The 13,204-nt window shown below is 35.4% G+C and overlaps 1 protein-coding gene across 5 annotated transcripts in view; it reads left to right on the top strand.

Moving 5' to 3' along the window:
* Positions 1 to 13,204, top strand: part of st3gal1l3 (ST3 beta-galactoside alpha-2,3-sialyltransferase 1, like 3) — a 385,371-nt gene that overhangs the window by 323,897 nt on the left and 48,270 nt on the right. For all 5 annotated transcript variants that reach the window (XM_049475270.1, XM_049475269.1, XM_022671937.2 and 2 more), the window contains one exon: positions 8,174 to 8,904. In XM_049475270.1, coding sequence (XP_049331227.1) covers positions 8,635 to 8,904 — 270 coding nt within the window. In that variant the 5' untranslated portion in view covers positions 8,174 to 8,634. The remainder of the gene's footprint in view (positions 1 to 8,173; positions 8,905 to 13,204) is intronic.

Here is a 13,204-nt window from a genome sequence, read left to right as displayed (position 1 = left end):
TATATATATATATATATATATATATATTTACACATACCAGGGTATAGTATATAGTAGGCATAGTATAGTAGTAGTCATAGTGTAGTTATAGTAGTTTTGGTATAGTTAGTATAGTTATAGTAGTTTTGTTTGTATGTGGTAGTAGAGAATTTAGTATTTTTTCAAATGCAAATGTAATTATATTATAGCTGTGTAATTAACTGTGTAATTACATAAAAAAACATGTAAATGTTTTTTTTTTAAACTGAAGTCCATAGTTGGGCAGGTCACAGTCCGTCTAATTATGTTTATTTTATACTTACTTATTTTACTTATTCCTCAGGTTTGCATTTAAAACGTAATAAATTACAAGACTCAAACTGCGGTTTCCACCATTCCTTTCGAGACCACAGATCCAGCAGGCTGAGGTATAGTTACAGTAAGTGAGGTGTGATAGAAAAGAAGGAATGCAGAACTTCCAGGACCATGCAGATTTCTTTAAGCACCAAAACCTGATTTAAATCTGGTCTGGTGTCTAACGTTAGTCCTGATGATTTTGTAATATTAGCTTACCGTTACCTGCAGTAAAACTATTTATTTATTGCACTGCGATATTTTTATTTATTTATTTATTTATTTATTTTCATGGGTTTTTTTTACGGTCTCCAGTTTCAGGACAGAGGAAATCATGATGTGACAGTTTAATTTGGTGGCACTGCTGTAATTCCCTCTGCAGATTCTGCTTCATTATTTTAGCGTTTGGGTTCTGCGGCCGTGTGTTTGTTGTTGGGAGACCACCGCAGCCCACCGTGCCGCCGAGGCTGAAACCAGTAATGAAAAATGTTGTACTCTGGTTTTATATATATATATATATATATATATATATATATATATATATATATATATATATATATATATATATATATATATATATATATAATCACGGCTGCAGAAGGGTCTGTGCTGAAATTGCGCTCTGAAATCTGACGGGTCTGACCCAAAAAATACTCCAATTCCTGCTGGAGAAAAGGCGATCGTGATCTGGAGCTGAATCATTTAAAAAACTCATGTAGTTACAGTGTAGTATAATTATAATAAAAGCTGCATAATTTAGCACAATGGCAGTTGTAGTATAGTTATAGTAGTTATAGTATATTTTAGCTGTAGTAGTTATAATGTAGTATAGTGTAGTAGTTATAGTATAGTATAGTTTTAGGAGTTATAGTACAGTTGTAGTATTTATAGGATAGTATAGTTGTATTAGTTATAGTACAGTAGTTGTAGTATAGCATAGTTGTAGTAGTTATAGTATAGTTGTAGTTATAATGTAGTATAGTGTAGTAGATATAGTATAGTTGTAGTAGTTGTAGTAAAGCTGTAGTATATTATAGTTGTTATAGTGTAGTATAGTTGTAGTAGTTATAGTGTAGTATAGTTTAGTAGTTATAATATATTATAGTTGTAGTAGTTATAGTTTAGTTTAGTTGTAGTAGTCATAGTATAGTATAGCTGTAGTAGTTATAGAGTAGTATAGTGTAGTAGTTATAGTATAGTTGTAATATAGTATAGTTGTAGTAGTTATAGTACAGTATAGTCGTAGTAGTTATAGTGTATTATAGTTGTAGTAGTTATACAGCAGTTTAGTGTAGTAGTTATAGTATAGTTTTAGTAGTTATAATATAGTATAGTTGTAGTAGTTATAGTATATAATACTTGTATTAGTAATGTAGTATAGTGTAGTAGTTATAATATATTATAGTAGTAGTTATACTGTAGTATAGTTTAGTAGTTATAGTATAGTTGTAGTAGTTACACTGTAGTATAGTGTAGTAGTTATAGTATATTATAGCTGTAGTAGTTATACTATAGTACAGTGTAATAATTATAGTAAAGTATAGTTGTAGTAGTAAGCGTATATTATAGTGTAGTAGTTATAGTATATTATAGCTGTAGTAGTTCTACTGTAGTACAGTGTAGTAGTTATAGTATAGTATAGTTGTAGTAGTTAGCGTATAGCATAGTTGTAGTAGTTATAGTATAATATAGTTGTAGTAGTTATACTGCAGTATAGTGTAGTAGTTATAGTATAGTATAGTTGTAGTAGTTTTAGTATATTATAGTTGTAGTAGTTACAGTGTAGTATAGTGTAGTAGTTATAGTATAGTATAGTTGTGCTAATTATAGTATATTATAGTTGTAGTAGTTATAGTATATTATAGTTGTAGTAGTTATACTGTAGTATAGTTGTAGTACTTATAGTGTAGTTGTAGTAGTTATATTACAGTTGTAATAGTTATACTGTAGTGTAGTGTAGTAGTTATAGTATAGTTGTAGTAGTTATAGTATAGTTGTAATAGTTATAGTAAAGCTGTAGTATATTATAGTTGTTATAGTGTAGTATAGTTGTAGTAGTTGTAGTATAGTATAGTTTTAGTAGTTATATTACAGTTGTAGTAGTTATAGTTTAGTTTAGTTGTAGTAGTCATAGTATAGTATAGCTGTAGTAGTTATAGTGTAGTATAGTGTAGTAGTTATAGTATAGTTGTAACATAGTATAGTTGAAGTAGTTACAGTACAGTATAGTTGTAGTAGTTATAGTGTACTATAGTTGTAGTAGTTATATGGCAGTTTGGTGTAGTAGTTATAGTATAGTTGTAGTAGTTATAGTGTAGTATAGTTGTAGTAATTATAGTATATAATAGTTGTAGTAGTTAGTGTAGTATAGTGTAGTAGTTATAGTATATTATAGTTGTAGTAGTTATATTGTAGTATAGTGTATTAGTTATGATATATTATAGCTGTAGTAGTTATACTGTAGTACAGTGTAGTAGTTATAGTATAATATAGTTGTAGTAGTTAGCATATAGTATAGTTGTAGTATTTATAGTATATTATAGTTGTAGTAGTTATACTGCAGTATCGTGTAGTAGTTATAGTATAGTATAGTTGTAGTAGTTATAGTATATTATAGTTGTAGTAGTTATACTGCAGTGTAGTGTAGTAGTTATAGTATAGTATAGTTGTAGTAGTTTTAGTATATTATAGTTGTAGTAGTTATACTGCAGTATAGTGTAGTAGTTACAGTATAGTATAGTTGTAGTAGTTTTAGTATATTATAGTTGTAGTAGTTACACTGTAGTATAGGGTAGTGGTTATAGTATAGTAGAGTTGTAGTAGTTATAGTATATTATAGTTGTTGTAGTTACACTGTGGTATAGTGTAGTTGTTATAGTATAGTTGTAGTAATTATAGTATATTATAGGTGTAGTAGTTATAGTATATTATAGTTGTAGTAGTTATACTGTAGTATAGTTGTAGTACTTATAGCTTAGTTGTAGTAGTTATATTATAGTTGTAATAGTTATACTGTAGTGTAGTAGTTATAGTATAGTATAGTTGTAGTAGTTATAGTATAGTTGTAGTAGTTATAGTATTGTATAGTTGTAGTATAGTTATAGGAGTTGTAGTATAGTGTAGCTGTAGTAGTTATAATGTAGTATTGTGTAGTAGTTATATAATAGTTGTAGTATAGTATAGTATAGTTGTAGTAGTTATACTGTAGTGTAGTGTAGTAGTTATAGTATAGTTGTAGTAGTTATAGTATTGTATAGTTGTAGTATAGTTATAGGAGTTGTAGTATAGTATAGTTGTAGTAGTTATACTGTAGTGTAGTGTAGTAGTTATAGTATAGTATAGTTGTAGTAGTTATAGTATAGTTGTAGTATTTATAGTATAGTTATAGGAGTTGTAGTATAGTGTAGCTGTAGTAGTTATAATGTAGTATAGTGTAGTAGTTATATAATAGTTGTAGTATAGTATAGTTGTAGTAGTTATACTGTAGTGTAGTGTAGTAGTTATAGTATAGTTGTAGTAGTTATAGTATTGTATAGTTGTACTATAGTTATAGGAGTTGTAGTATAGTGTAGCTGTAGTAGTTATAATGTAGTATAGTGTAGTAGTTATAGTATAGTTGTAACATAGTATAGTTGAAGTAGTTACAGTACAGTATAGTTGTAGTAGTTATAGTGTACTATAGTTGTAGTAGTTATATGGCAGTTTGGTGTAGTAGTTATAGTATAGTTGTAGTAGTTATAGTGTAGTATAGTTGTAGTAATTATAGTATATAATAGTTGTAGTAGTTAGTGTAGTATAGTGTAGTAGTTATAGTATATTATAGTTGTAGTAGTTATATTGTAGTATAGTGTATTAGTTATGATATATTATAGCTGTAGTAGTTATACTGTAGTACAGTGTAGTAGTTATAGTATAATATAGTTGTAGTAGTTAGCATATAGTATAGTTGTAGTATTTATAGTATATTATAGTTGTAGTAGTTATACTGCAGTATAGTGTAGTAGTTATAGTATATTATAGTTGTAGTAGTTATACTGCAGTGTAGTGTAGTAGTTATAGTATAGTATAGTTGTAGTAGTTTTAGTATATTATAGTTGTAGTAGTTACACTGTAGTATAGGGTAGTAGTTATAGTATAGTAGAGTTGTAGTAGTTATAGTATATTATAGTTGTTGTAGTTACACTGTGGTATAGTGTAGTTGTTATAGTATAGTTGTAGTAATTATAGTATATTATAGGTGTAGTAGTTATAGTATATTATAGTTGTAGTAGTTATACTGTAGTATAGTTGTAGTACTTATAGCTTAGTTGTAGTAGTTATATTATAGTTGTAATAGTTATACTGTAGTGTAGTAGTTATAGTATAGTATAGTTGTAGTAGTTATAGTATAGTTGTAGTAGTTATAGTATTGTATAGTTGTAGTATAGTTATAGGAGTTGTAGTATAGTGTAGCTGTAGTAGTTATAATGTAGTATTGTGTAGTAGTTATATAATAGTTGTAGTATAGTATAGTATAGTTGTAGTAGTTATACTGTAGTGTAGTGTAGTAGTTATAGTATAGTTGTAGTAGTTATAGTATTGTATAGTTGTAGTATAGTTATAGGAGTTGTAGTATAGTGTAGCTGTAGTAGTTATAATGTAGTATAGTGTAGTAGTTATATAATAGTTGTAGTATAGTATAGCATTGTTGTAGTAGTAATAGTATAGCTACAGATCTACAGAACAGGAAGTCACTCTGTACTTTCTTCACTCTAGTTTCTCTATTTCATTCCTATATATATATATTATCTTCTGTTTCTCTGTATATTGTTAAGGACTCCCCTTATCACTAGTGCTGGCGATGCCCCAACACTAGGAGGGTAAAGACTAGCACATGCCTCCTTCGATACATGTCAAGTCCGAGAGACTCCGCCTCTTTCTGAACTGCCGCTGATGCAGCATTGCTGAGTAGCATCACAGTGCTTAAGCTGGGAGGAAAGCGCAGCGACTCAGTTCTGATACATCAGCTCACAGATGCAGCCTTGTGCTGATCAACATCACCCTAGGAGTGATGAGGGGAAAGAGCACCATCTACTGTACCCACCCAGAGAGAGCAAGGCCAATTGTGCTCTCTCAGGGCTCTGGCAGCTGATGGCAAGCTGCATGACTGGGATTCGAACCAGCAACCTACTGATCATAGTGGCAGCACTTTAGTCTCTCCTTTGTTCCTTTGTTTTGTCTCTACACCCCATCTCATTCGCTCTCCTTTTTAGCATTATAAAGATGAGCCGTAAACCGTGCACCATGAAGCTTGATTTAGAGCGTGTCCTTGTGTCTTTGCTATCGTAACGACAAGAAAAGTACACCTTGCACGACTCGAAATGCACAAAAGGCATGTACTAATTCGCTTAATTAATCATGATTGTGTTTAATTCTGAGTGTAACGTGGAATAAACCAATCAGTGTGTCACTTGCCATTCCCTTTAAAAAAAACAGGTGCGCTCTGACTTTGGCGGATTGCTGTTTTAACAGAGCAGCAATTCTGCGATTCTCAGCAGAGGTGAGGATGCTTATGCAGCTCATTCACGGGAACAGCAATGTTATTTTATTGTATTTTGTTCATATTCGAGTGTAGATGTGGTGCACCTGTGTTGCCAAGATAGGAATGAACATCTGACTAAAGACTGTTGTCAGGGTTTAAATCAGTCAGTGGCGCACCAGGTTATTTTAATGCATCTTTGCTATTTAAACGATGCAGGTGAAAGGTGTGAAAACAGACTGTTGCGGGGTGTAAGATAGCAATGAACATCACAACGTGCCTTGTGCAGAGTGTAGGACAGGGGCCAATATCTCTTTCTCTCTCTCTCTCTCTCTTTTTTATTTCTTTTGTCTCCCTCGCTCTCACTTTTTCAGTTTCTGGCCTTCATTTCCCATATTTCACCTGTTTCTCTCTCTCCCTCTCTCTCGTTCTCTCGCTTCTCTTTCTCTCTCGCTTGTCTCTTTTTTTCTCTCTCTCACTTGCTCTCACTTTTTCACTTTCTGACCTTAATTTTCCATGTTTTACCTGTTGTTTATTTCTCTCCCTCCCTCCCTCCCTCCCTCACTCTTTCTCTCGCTTATCTTTCTCTCTTTTGTCTCTCTCTCTCTTTTATTTCTTTTGTCTCATTCACTCTCACTTTTTCCACATTTTACCTCTCTCTCTCTCTCTCTCTCTCTCTCTCTCTCTACACCTCCCTTCCTCTATCTCGTTCTCTCGCTTCTCTTTCTCTCTCTCTTGTCTCTTTCTCTCTCTCTCTCTCTCACTCGCTCGCACTTTTTTACTTTCTGACCTTCATTTTCCATATTTCACCTGTTGTTTCACTCTCTCTCTCTGTATCTCTCTCTCTCTCTCTCTCTCTCTCTCTCTCTGTATCTTTGATCAGTGTCAGTCTGGTTGTTTCCTGCAGTACAGGGTCATCCTCTCTGTGTGTCGGAGTGATGCTGTGTTTGTCAAACGCAGACGCGGCGCCATCTGTTCAGCACTCACACACAAACACACACACACACTTACTCATCTGTCTCAGATGGTCTGTGCAGGTTGCTGGAATCTACATGCAGTAATTAACATGCAGGGTGCTTTTCGGCTTTGTGCCAGTGTACGTGTATATGTGTGTGTGTGTGTGTGTGTGCTGATGTTGTGTACTGTTGACAGTAAAGGTGAACCTGCAGCTGTGTGATCCCAGCAGCGTAACGTCAGAGTACCGCTCGCAATACAAAGATACATATAAACACCACACACACACACACACACACACACACACACACCACTGTTTATATATACATACACTGACACTGACATTTGCCCTATCCAATAGAAACCGAAACTTCCCGTGAAGCTCTGCTGTTAATTGTCAGTTTAGGAGCTTGAACTGTTCAGACCAATGTTAAACATACAATAGATCACATTATAAAGATAGTATGAAAAAAACTTAAAAACTGGATAAAAAAACATCATAAGATTTGAACTGCTTTACCTGCTGCGTGTACAGTTTTACACAGTCAGCTGCAGAATGAAGCTGCTTGGGGTTCAGGGTAAACTGTGGAACTGGAATCCGGATCCGTGATGCGTTTCCTGTTAGCATTACGGCAGGTTTATGGTCCAGTTCAAGCTGTGGACTGGATTATGGATCGGTAAGTGGATCGGCCGCGCTCGCTCGATATCTGATACGTTAAATTTCGTCAATATCGGCCCTGATACCGATATTGTATCGGATCGGTGCCATCTCTAGAAAATACACAACCAGACCGCACTCTAGGAAGCTTTGATTCCAGCAGCTTTCTAGCAATAAATACAGATTAACTTGTTTTATTCTGTTGAAACCAGTAGCAGCCTTTTGTTCAGAGAATAAATTTTACTCAGTCAGCCGCAGACTAAAGCTGCTGGGGGTTTAGGGTAATTTGTGGAACTGGAATCCGGATCAGTGATGCGTTTCCTGTTAACATTATGGCGGGTTTATGGTCCAGTTCAAGCTGTGGACTGGAATATGGATCAGTAAGTGGATCGGCCGTGCTCGCCCGATATCTGATACGTTAAATTACCCAATATCGGCCCCGATACCGATACTGTATCAGATCTCTAGAAAATACACAAGCAATCCGCACTCTAGGAAGCTTGGATTCCAACAGCTTTCTAGCAATGAATACAGATTAACTCGTTTTATTCTGTTGAAACCAGTAGCAGCCTTTTTGTTCACATGAATCGACTCTGGCAAATACAAGGGCGTGACCTTCAGAGATAGATAGAGAGAGAGAGAGAGAGAGAGAGAGAGAGTAAAAGTCATTAATTGAGTTAGTCTGAACCCTCCTTCTGTTTGTTTCCTAGGTGGAGGGACGCTGGGACGTGGGCGGACGCCGCGCTGACCCCATTAAGTCAACAGCCTGAGCGGAGAAGAAGGCCGACGCTTGACCCTGTTGCGCTCGCCTCTTCACACTCTGGAGCTGTGATGAATGCTGAGAGTTCTGCGGCACAAATGAGCCTGGTTGACACCTCCCGGAGAAGCCGATTTAATTAGCATCTCCTCCAAGTTCAACTACGGGAAATAAGAGTGTGGAAACTGGATGGATTAACCTTGACGCTTTAGCGCTTTAGCTTTTTAAAGAAGGCGAAAAGAACTGAGATCGAAGAACTGAGCAAGAAAAGGAACGACTTCTTGAGGCTTGACCTCTGGAAGAGATCTCAAGGTGGTACGTCTCGAGGTGAAGGACCTAAAGCTACGTAAAGCTATTGTGTTTTAGGACTATAAGTTAAAGACTGTTGAACTGTTGAACAGACTGTCGGCCAAGATGTTGTGCCAGAAGAGGAAGAAGCACACACTGGGCGTTATGCTCTTCATCGTTTCCTTCTCCATGTTTTTGTTTAGCTGCACCCTCCACAACCCCTCGCTCTTATTCAACAGATCCCTGAGGATCGCGGCCGGACGCTGCGCCTGTCAGCGCTGCATCATGGCGCCGGAGGACGACTCCTGGTTCAGCGACAAACTCAACCATTCTGTTCATCTTCTGCTGACCAGGACCAACAGCGAGCTCAGTAATGAGACCTACAGGTGGTGGCAGGTCAGTAAACCTTTTTTCGTTTTTGACTTTTTGAATCTTTTGTAGAGTTTGATCTTCTACACTGAAACAAAAATTTATGTAAAATTTACCAAAAAAAAAAAAAAAGTTTCGCAACTTTCTACACTTGCTTTTTATTTAAGTAAATTTAATTTCAGATACATTTCAGCAACTTCAACTCAGTTTCAAGACTTAAATGTTACATAGAGTAAATAAGTGAACTGAACTTCAGTCAATCCTTTCTTTTAGTAAACTTTACTTCATTTATTTTTACTGAATCAATCCTTTCTTTTATTAAACTTTACTTCATTTATTTTTACTGAATGAATCCTTTCTTTTAGTAAACTTTACTTCATTTATTTTTACTGAATCAATCCTTTCTTTTAGTAAACTTTACTTCATTTATTTTTACTGAATCAATCCTTTCTTTTAGTAAACTTTACTTCATTTATTTTTACTGAATCAATCCTTTCTTTTAGTAAACTTCACTTCATTTATTTTACTGAATCAATCCTTTCTTTTAATAAACTTTACTTCATTTATTTTTACTGAATCAATCCTTTCTTTTAGTAAACTTTACTTCATTTATTTTTACTGAATCAATCCTTTCTTTTAGTAAACTTTACTTCATTTATTTTTACTGAATCAATCCTTTCTTTTAGTAAACTTTACTTCATTTATTTTTACTGAATCAATCCTTTCTTTTAGCAAGCTTTATAATTGATGATACATAATATATTATAATTCCTGAAATGTAAATGTTTTTAGTAAAAAAAAACTTTCAAATATTTACATAATCTCAAAGATTTATTTTGTAAACAGACAAAGTCTCACTGTCTCAACACATGGATGGCATGTAATATATTGTTTTTAGTATACTAGTGTAAAGAATGTATTACATGTCATCCATGTGTTTAAAATACAGGAATTATAATAAGTACATTGTACTTTTATTTTTAGATTTAGAGCCGTGTTTAGTGTTTAGAGTCGTTGTCTTGTTGAAGTATCCAGCCCCGGTGCTTTAACTTCAACTTTCTCACTGATTCTTAAACATTGTTCTCAAGAATCTCACGAGGCGAGTGTATAGGATTGTAGTTTGCTTTGTGGCACGAATTGATAGCTGATAGCGCCCTGGGATACCGGAACACTCAGGGTCCCTCAATCTAGCACTATCAGGCTCCTTTCAGCAATTTCATATCCCACTAGCGCTGTAATTACTAATAGCGCGGCTAATACTAATGCTGCTGCACCCAGCCTTAGTGCTGGAGAAACTTCATCGAAAACTCACCCTTGGACCAAAAAAAAAAAAATCTGAGCTTACAGTCAATAAACGGAAACACTTTAATCACGCAAATGAACAGTTTTCAGAAGAGAAATCTGTGTAGATTAACATCCAGTGCTAGATTAACTTTGAAAGAAAATGTTTTTTTTAAGAATTACAGTTTTGTTTACTTAGGCGCTTCCTCTAGCTTTCCCATTAGAAGGGAAACATGGCCACACTCTTGTTCACTTTAATGTAGCATCTTTACTAGTGTCATATAATGCACCTTATAATCTGATGCACATTATGTATTAAAATAGACCAGAAAAAAGATGTTTATTGATGGAGCTTTCTTCTCTACAGAATGGTAAGAGAAGAAATATAGAGGTTTGTTTGCCTGTTTTGTATTATTAAGCACTTTAACCACAGATACAGCTCCCTGTTTCTGAAAGGTGATGGATGTTGGGTATGCGAAACTCCCAACACTTTGATATTTTTGTGCTGTGTTAAACTCTGCTGTTATCGGGACTACCTTTATTGAGCATATTATACTTCTCATTCTATACATTTTTTTTTTTATCACTGTGGTTATAATACATATATAAACTCCGATCCTGCAATGTGATTGGCTGAGATGCATTTTATGAGAGCCGTCATCAGCCGATAATGCACTGTAACCTAAGCTCTCCATGTATTACGTATTAATCCGCCACATACAGGTAACCCAGCAATGATGCAGCGCTTACAGACCAAATATAAACCAAATACAATGTCATTATACACCACTGGGAGCCGCTGGGTCCCATATAGAAGCACAGTTCAGAAATGCAAACCATGTCTCCAATAGGCGGCGCAGACAAAGACGCGGTTCAATTTTCCAGTTAATATACCTTTAGGGTATTTTAAGCTGAATGTAAGGTGGGCTCTTTTAATTTTGCAGGTCTTGAAGCTAATTGTTAAAAAAAAAAAAACATTTTCGTAGAGCGAAACGAGCGCTGGACTTTAATCTACACAAATTTCTCTCTTGAAAACTGTTTATTTGGGTGAGTAAAGCACTTCTGTTTATTTACAGTAAGCTTAGATTTACACAATTTTGACTGAAATGGTCAATAATGCAGATCTTTCAATAAACAGTGATAACGGAACTGTGGTATATAATCGCAATAATACACTCAAGGTTCATGCTATAAGGTGTCATACTGGCACTGCTGTGCTGCTCTACAGTACTCGACCGCATCACAGCAGTGCCAGTATTACACATTATAGCATGAATCTCTTGTGTATTATTTCTTAGGTATATCAGTGGATCCACTGTTGCACTGGAAGCTCTAATGCCTCCTTTTCCGCTTGTTTTTATGAAGAGTAAGGTGGATTACAGCTAGTCAGGTCTGATGGTAATGCGTTGGAACAGTTTAACGGTAATGAAAAATCAAACTCGACTCTCGCTAAAGCCTCTGGAAAAGTAGTGGTATTAGGTGAAGCACGCTCGGTTAGTGCGAGCGATGGTGTGTCGTCTCGGCCTCCCGTGAGCCGCCTTCGCTTTGCTTCATTTCGTTATTAAACGGTGAAATCCTGTTGGCTCACTGCGAGACTTCACTAAGAAACTCAAGCCGCTAAATCAGAATTGACTGCTTGGTCTTATTACCCAGAATGCTCCGAGCACGGCGTGATTAAATGAAAAGGCAGTGATTCAATTCGGTCGAAAGAGATGGAGAGAGAGAGAGAGAGAGAGAGAGAGAGAGAGAGGTTTCTTCCAGTCAGAATTGCGCAGTTTTTGGTTTTAATCTGGAGCTCTGATTGCTCTGCCAAAGAGGGTTTAATGGGGAATGTCAGAGGAGCAGCTTTAGACCATCCCAACAACATCAGCTAGATCCTTCACTCTTTCACTCTTTCACTCACCCCATCCCCTCTCTCTCTCTCTCTCTCCCTCCGTCCGTGAGCTGTCTGTCACTATACCAAAACCTCCACTCACTGAACTACTCATCCTTCCATCCGTTCATCCGTCCCCTCCTCCCTCCGTCAGCTTCTCCATCCACTCAGCCACACCTTAAAGCTCTGAACTACAGTTCAGAATAACCCTGTAGCTGCCCCAGTTATTATTACCAGCCCTCGCTGGCCACTTTATCAGAAACACCTACCGATTTCTTGTACTTCACTTTTTTAAGTGACTGGCCACTTTACTAGAAACACCTACCTATTTCTTGTACTTACCTATTTTTCAATGACTGGCCACTTTATTAGAAACTTCAGCTACTCCATTATTCTCACTCAGTGGCCACTTTATTGGAAACACCTACCATTTATTAGTACTTACCTTTTTTTAATGACTGTCCACTTTATTGGAAACACCTACCATTTATTAGTACTTAAATTTTTTAATGACTGTCCACTTTATTAGAAACACTTTTTTTTTGTTAAATTACTGGCCACTTTATTGGAAGCACCAACCTATTACTTGTACTTAGCTTTTTTAATGACTGTCCACTTTATTAGAAACACCTACCATTTATTAGTACTTAACTTTTTTTCAGTGACTGGCCACTTTATTAGAAACACCTGCTACTACATTATTCTCACTCAGTGGCCACTTTATTGGAAACACCTACCTATTTCTTGTACTTAGCTTTTTTCGAAGACTGGCCACTTTATTGGAAACACTTTTTTTTGTTAAATTACTGGCCACTTTATTGGAAACACCTACCTATTTCTTGTACTTAGCTTTTTTCGAAGACTGGCCACTTTATTGGAAACACTTTTTTTTGTTAAATTACTGGCCACTTTATTGGAAACACCTACCTATTTCTTGTACTTAGCTTTTTTCGAAGACTGGCCACTTTATTGGAAACACTTTTTTTTGTTAAATTACTGGCCACTTTATTGGAAACACCAACCTATTACATGTACTTACCTTTTTTAATGACCGCCCACTTTATTAGAAACACCAGCTACTCCACTGTACTTTACTTACTGGCCACTTTATTGGAAACACCTACCTATTATTAGTACTTATCTTTGTCAATGACTGGCCACTTTATTAGAAAC

The sequence above is a fragment of the Astyanax mexicanus genome, chromosome 2 (genome assembly GCF_023375975.1).
Source record: "Astyanax mexicanus isolate ESR-SI-001 chromosome 2, AstMex3_surface, whole genome shotgun sequence".
Classification (NCBI taxonomy): domain Eukaryota; kingdom Metazoa; phylum Chordata; class Actinopteri; order Characiformes; family Acestrorhamphidae; genus Astyanax; species Astyanax mexicanus.
Note: the sequence above shows the minus strand (reverse complement) of the source record. Positions and strands in the feature narration are given on the sequence as shown.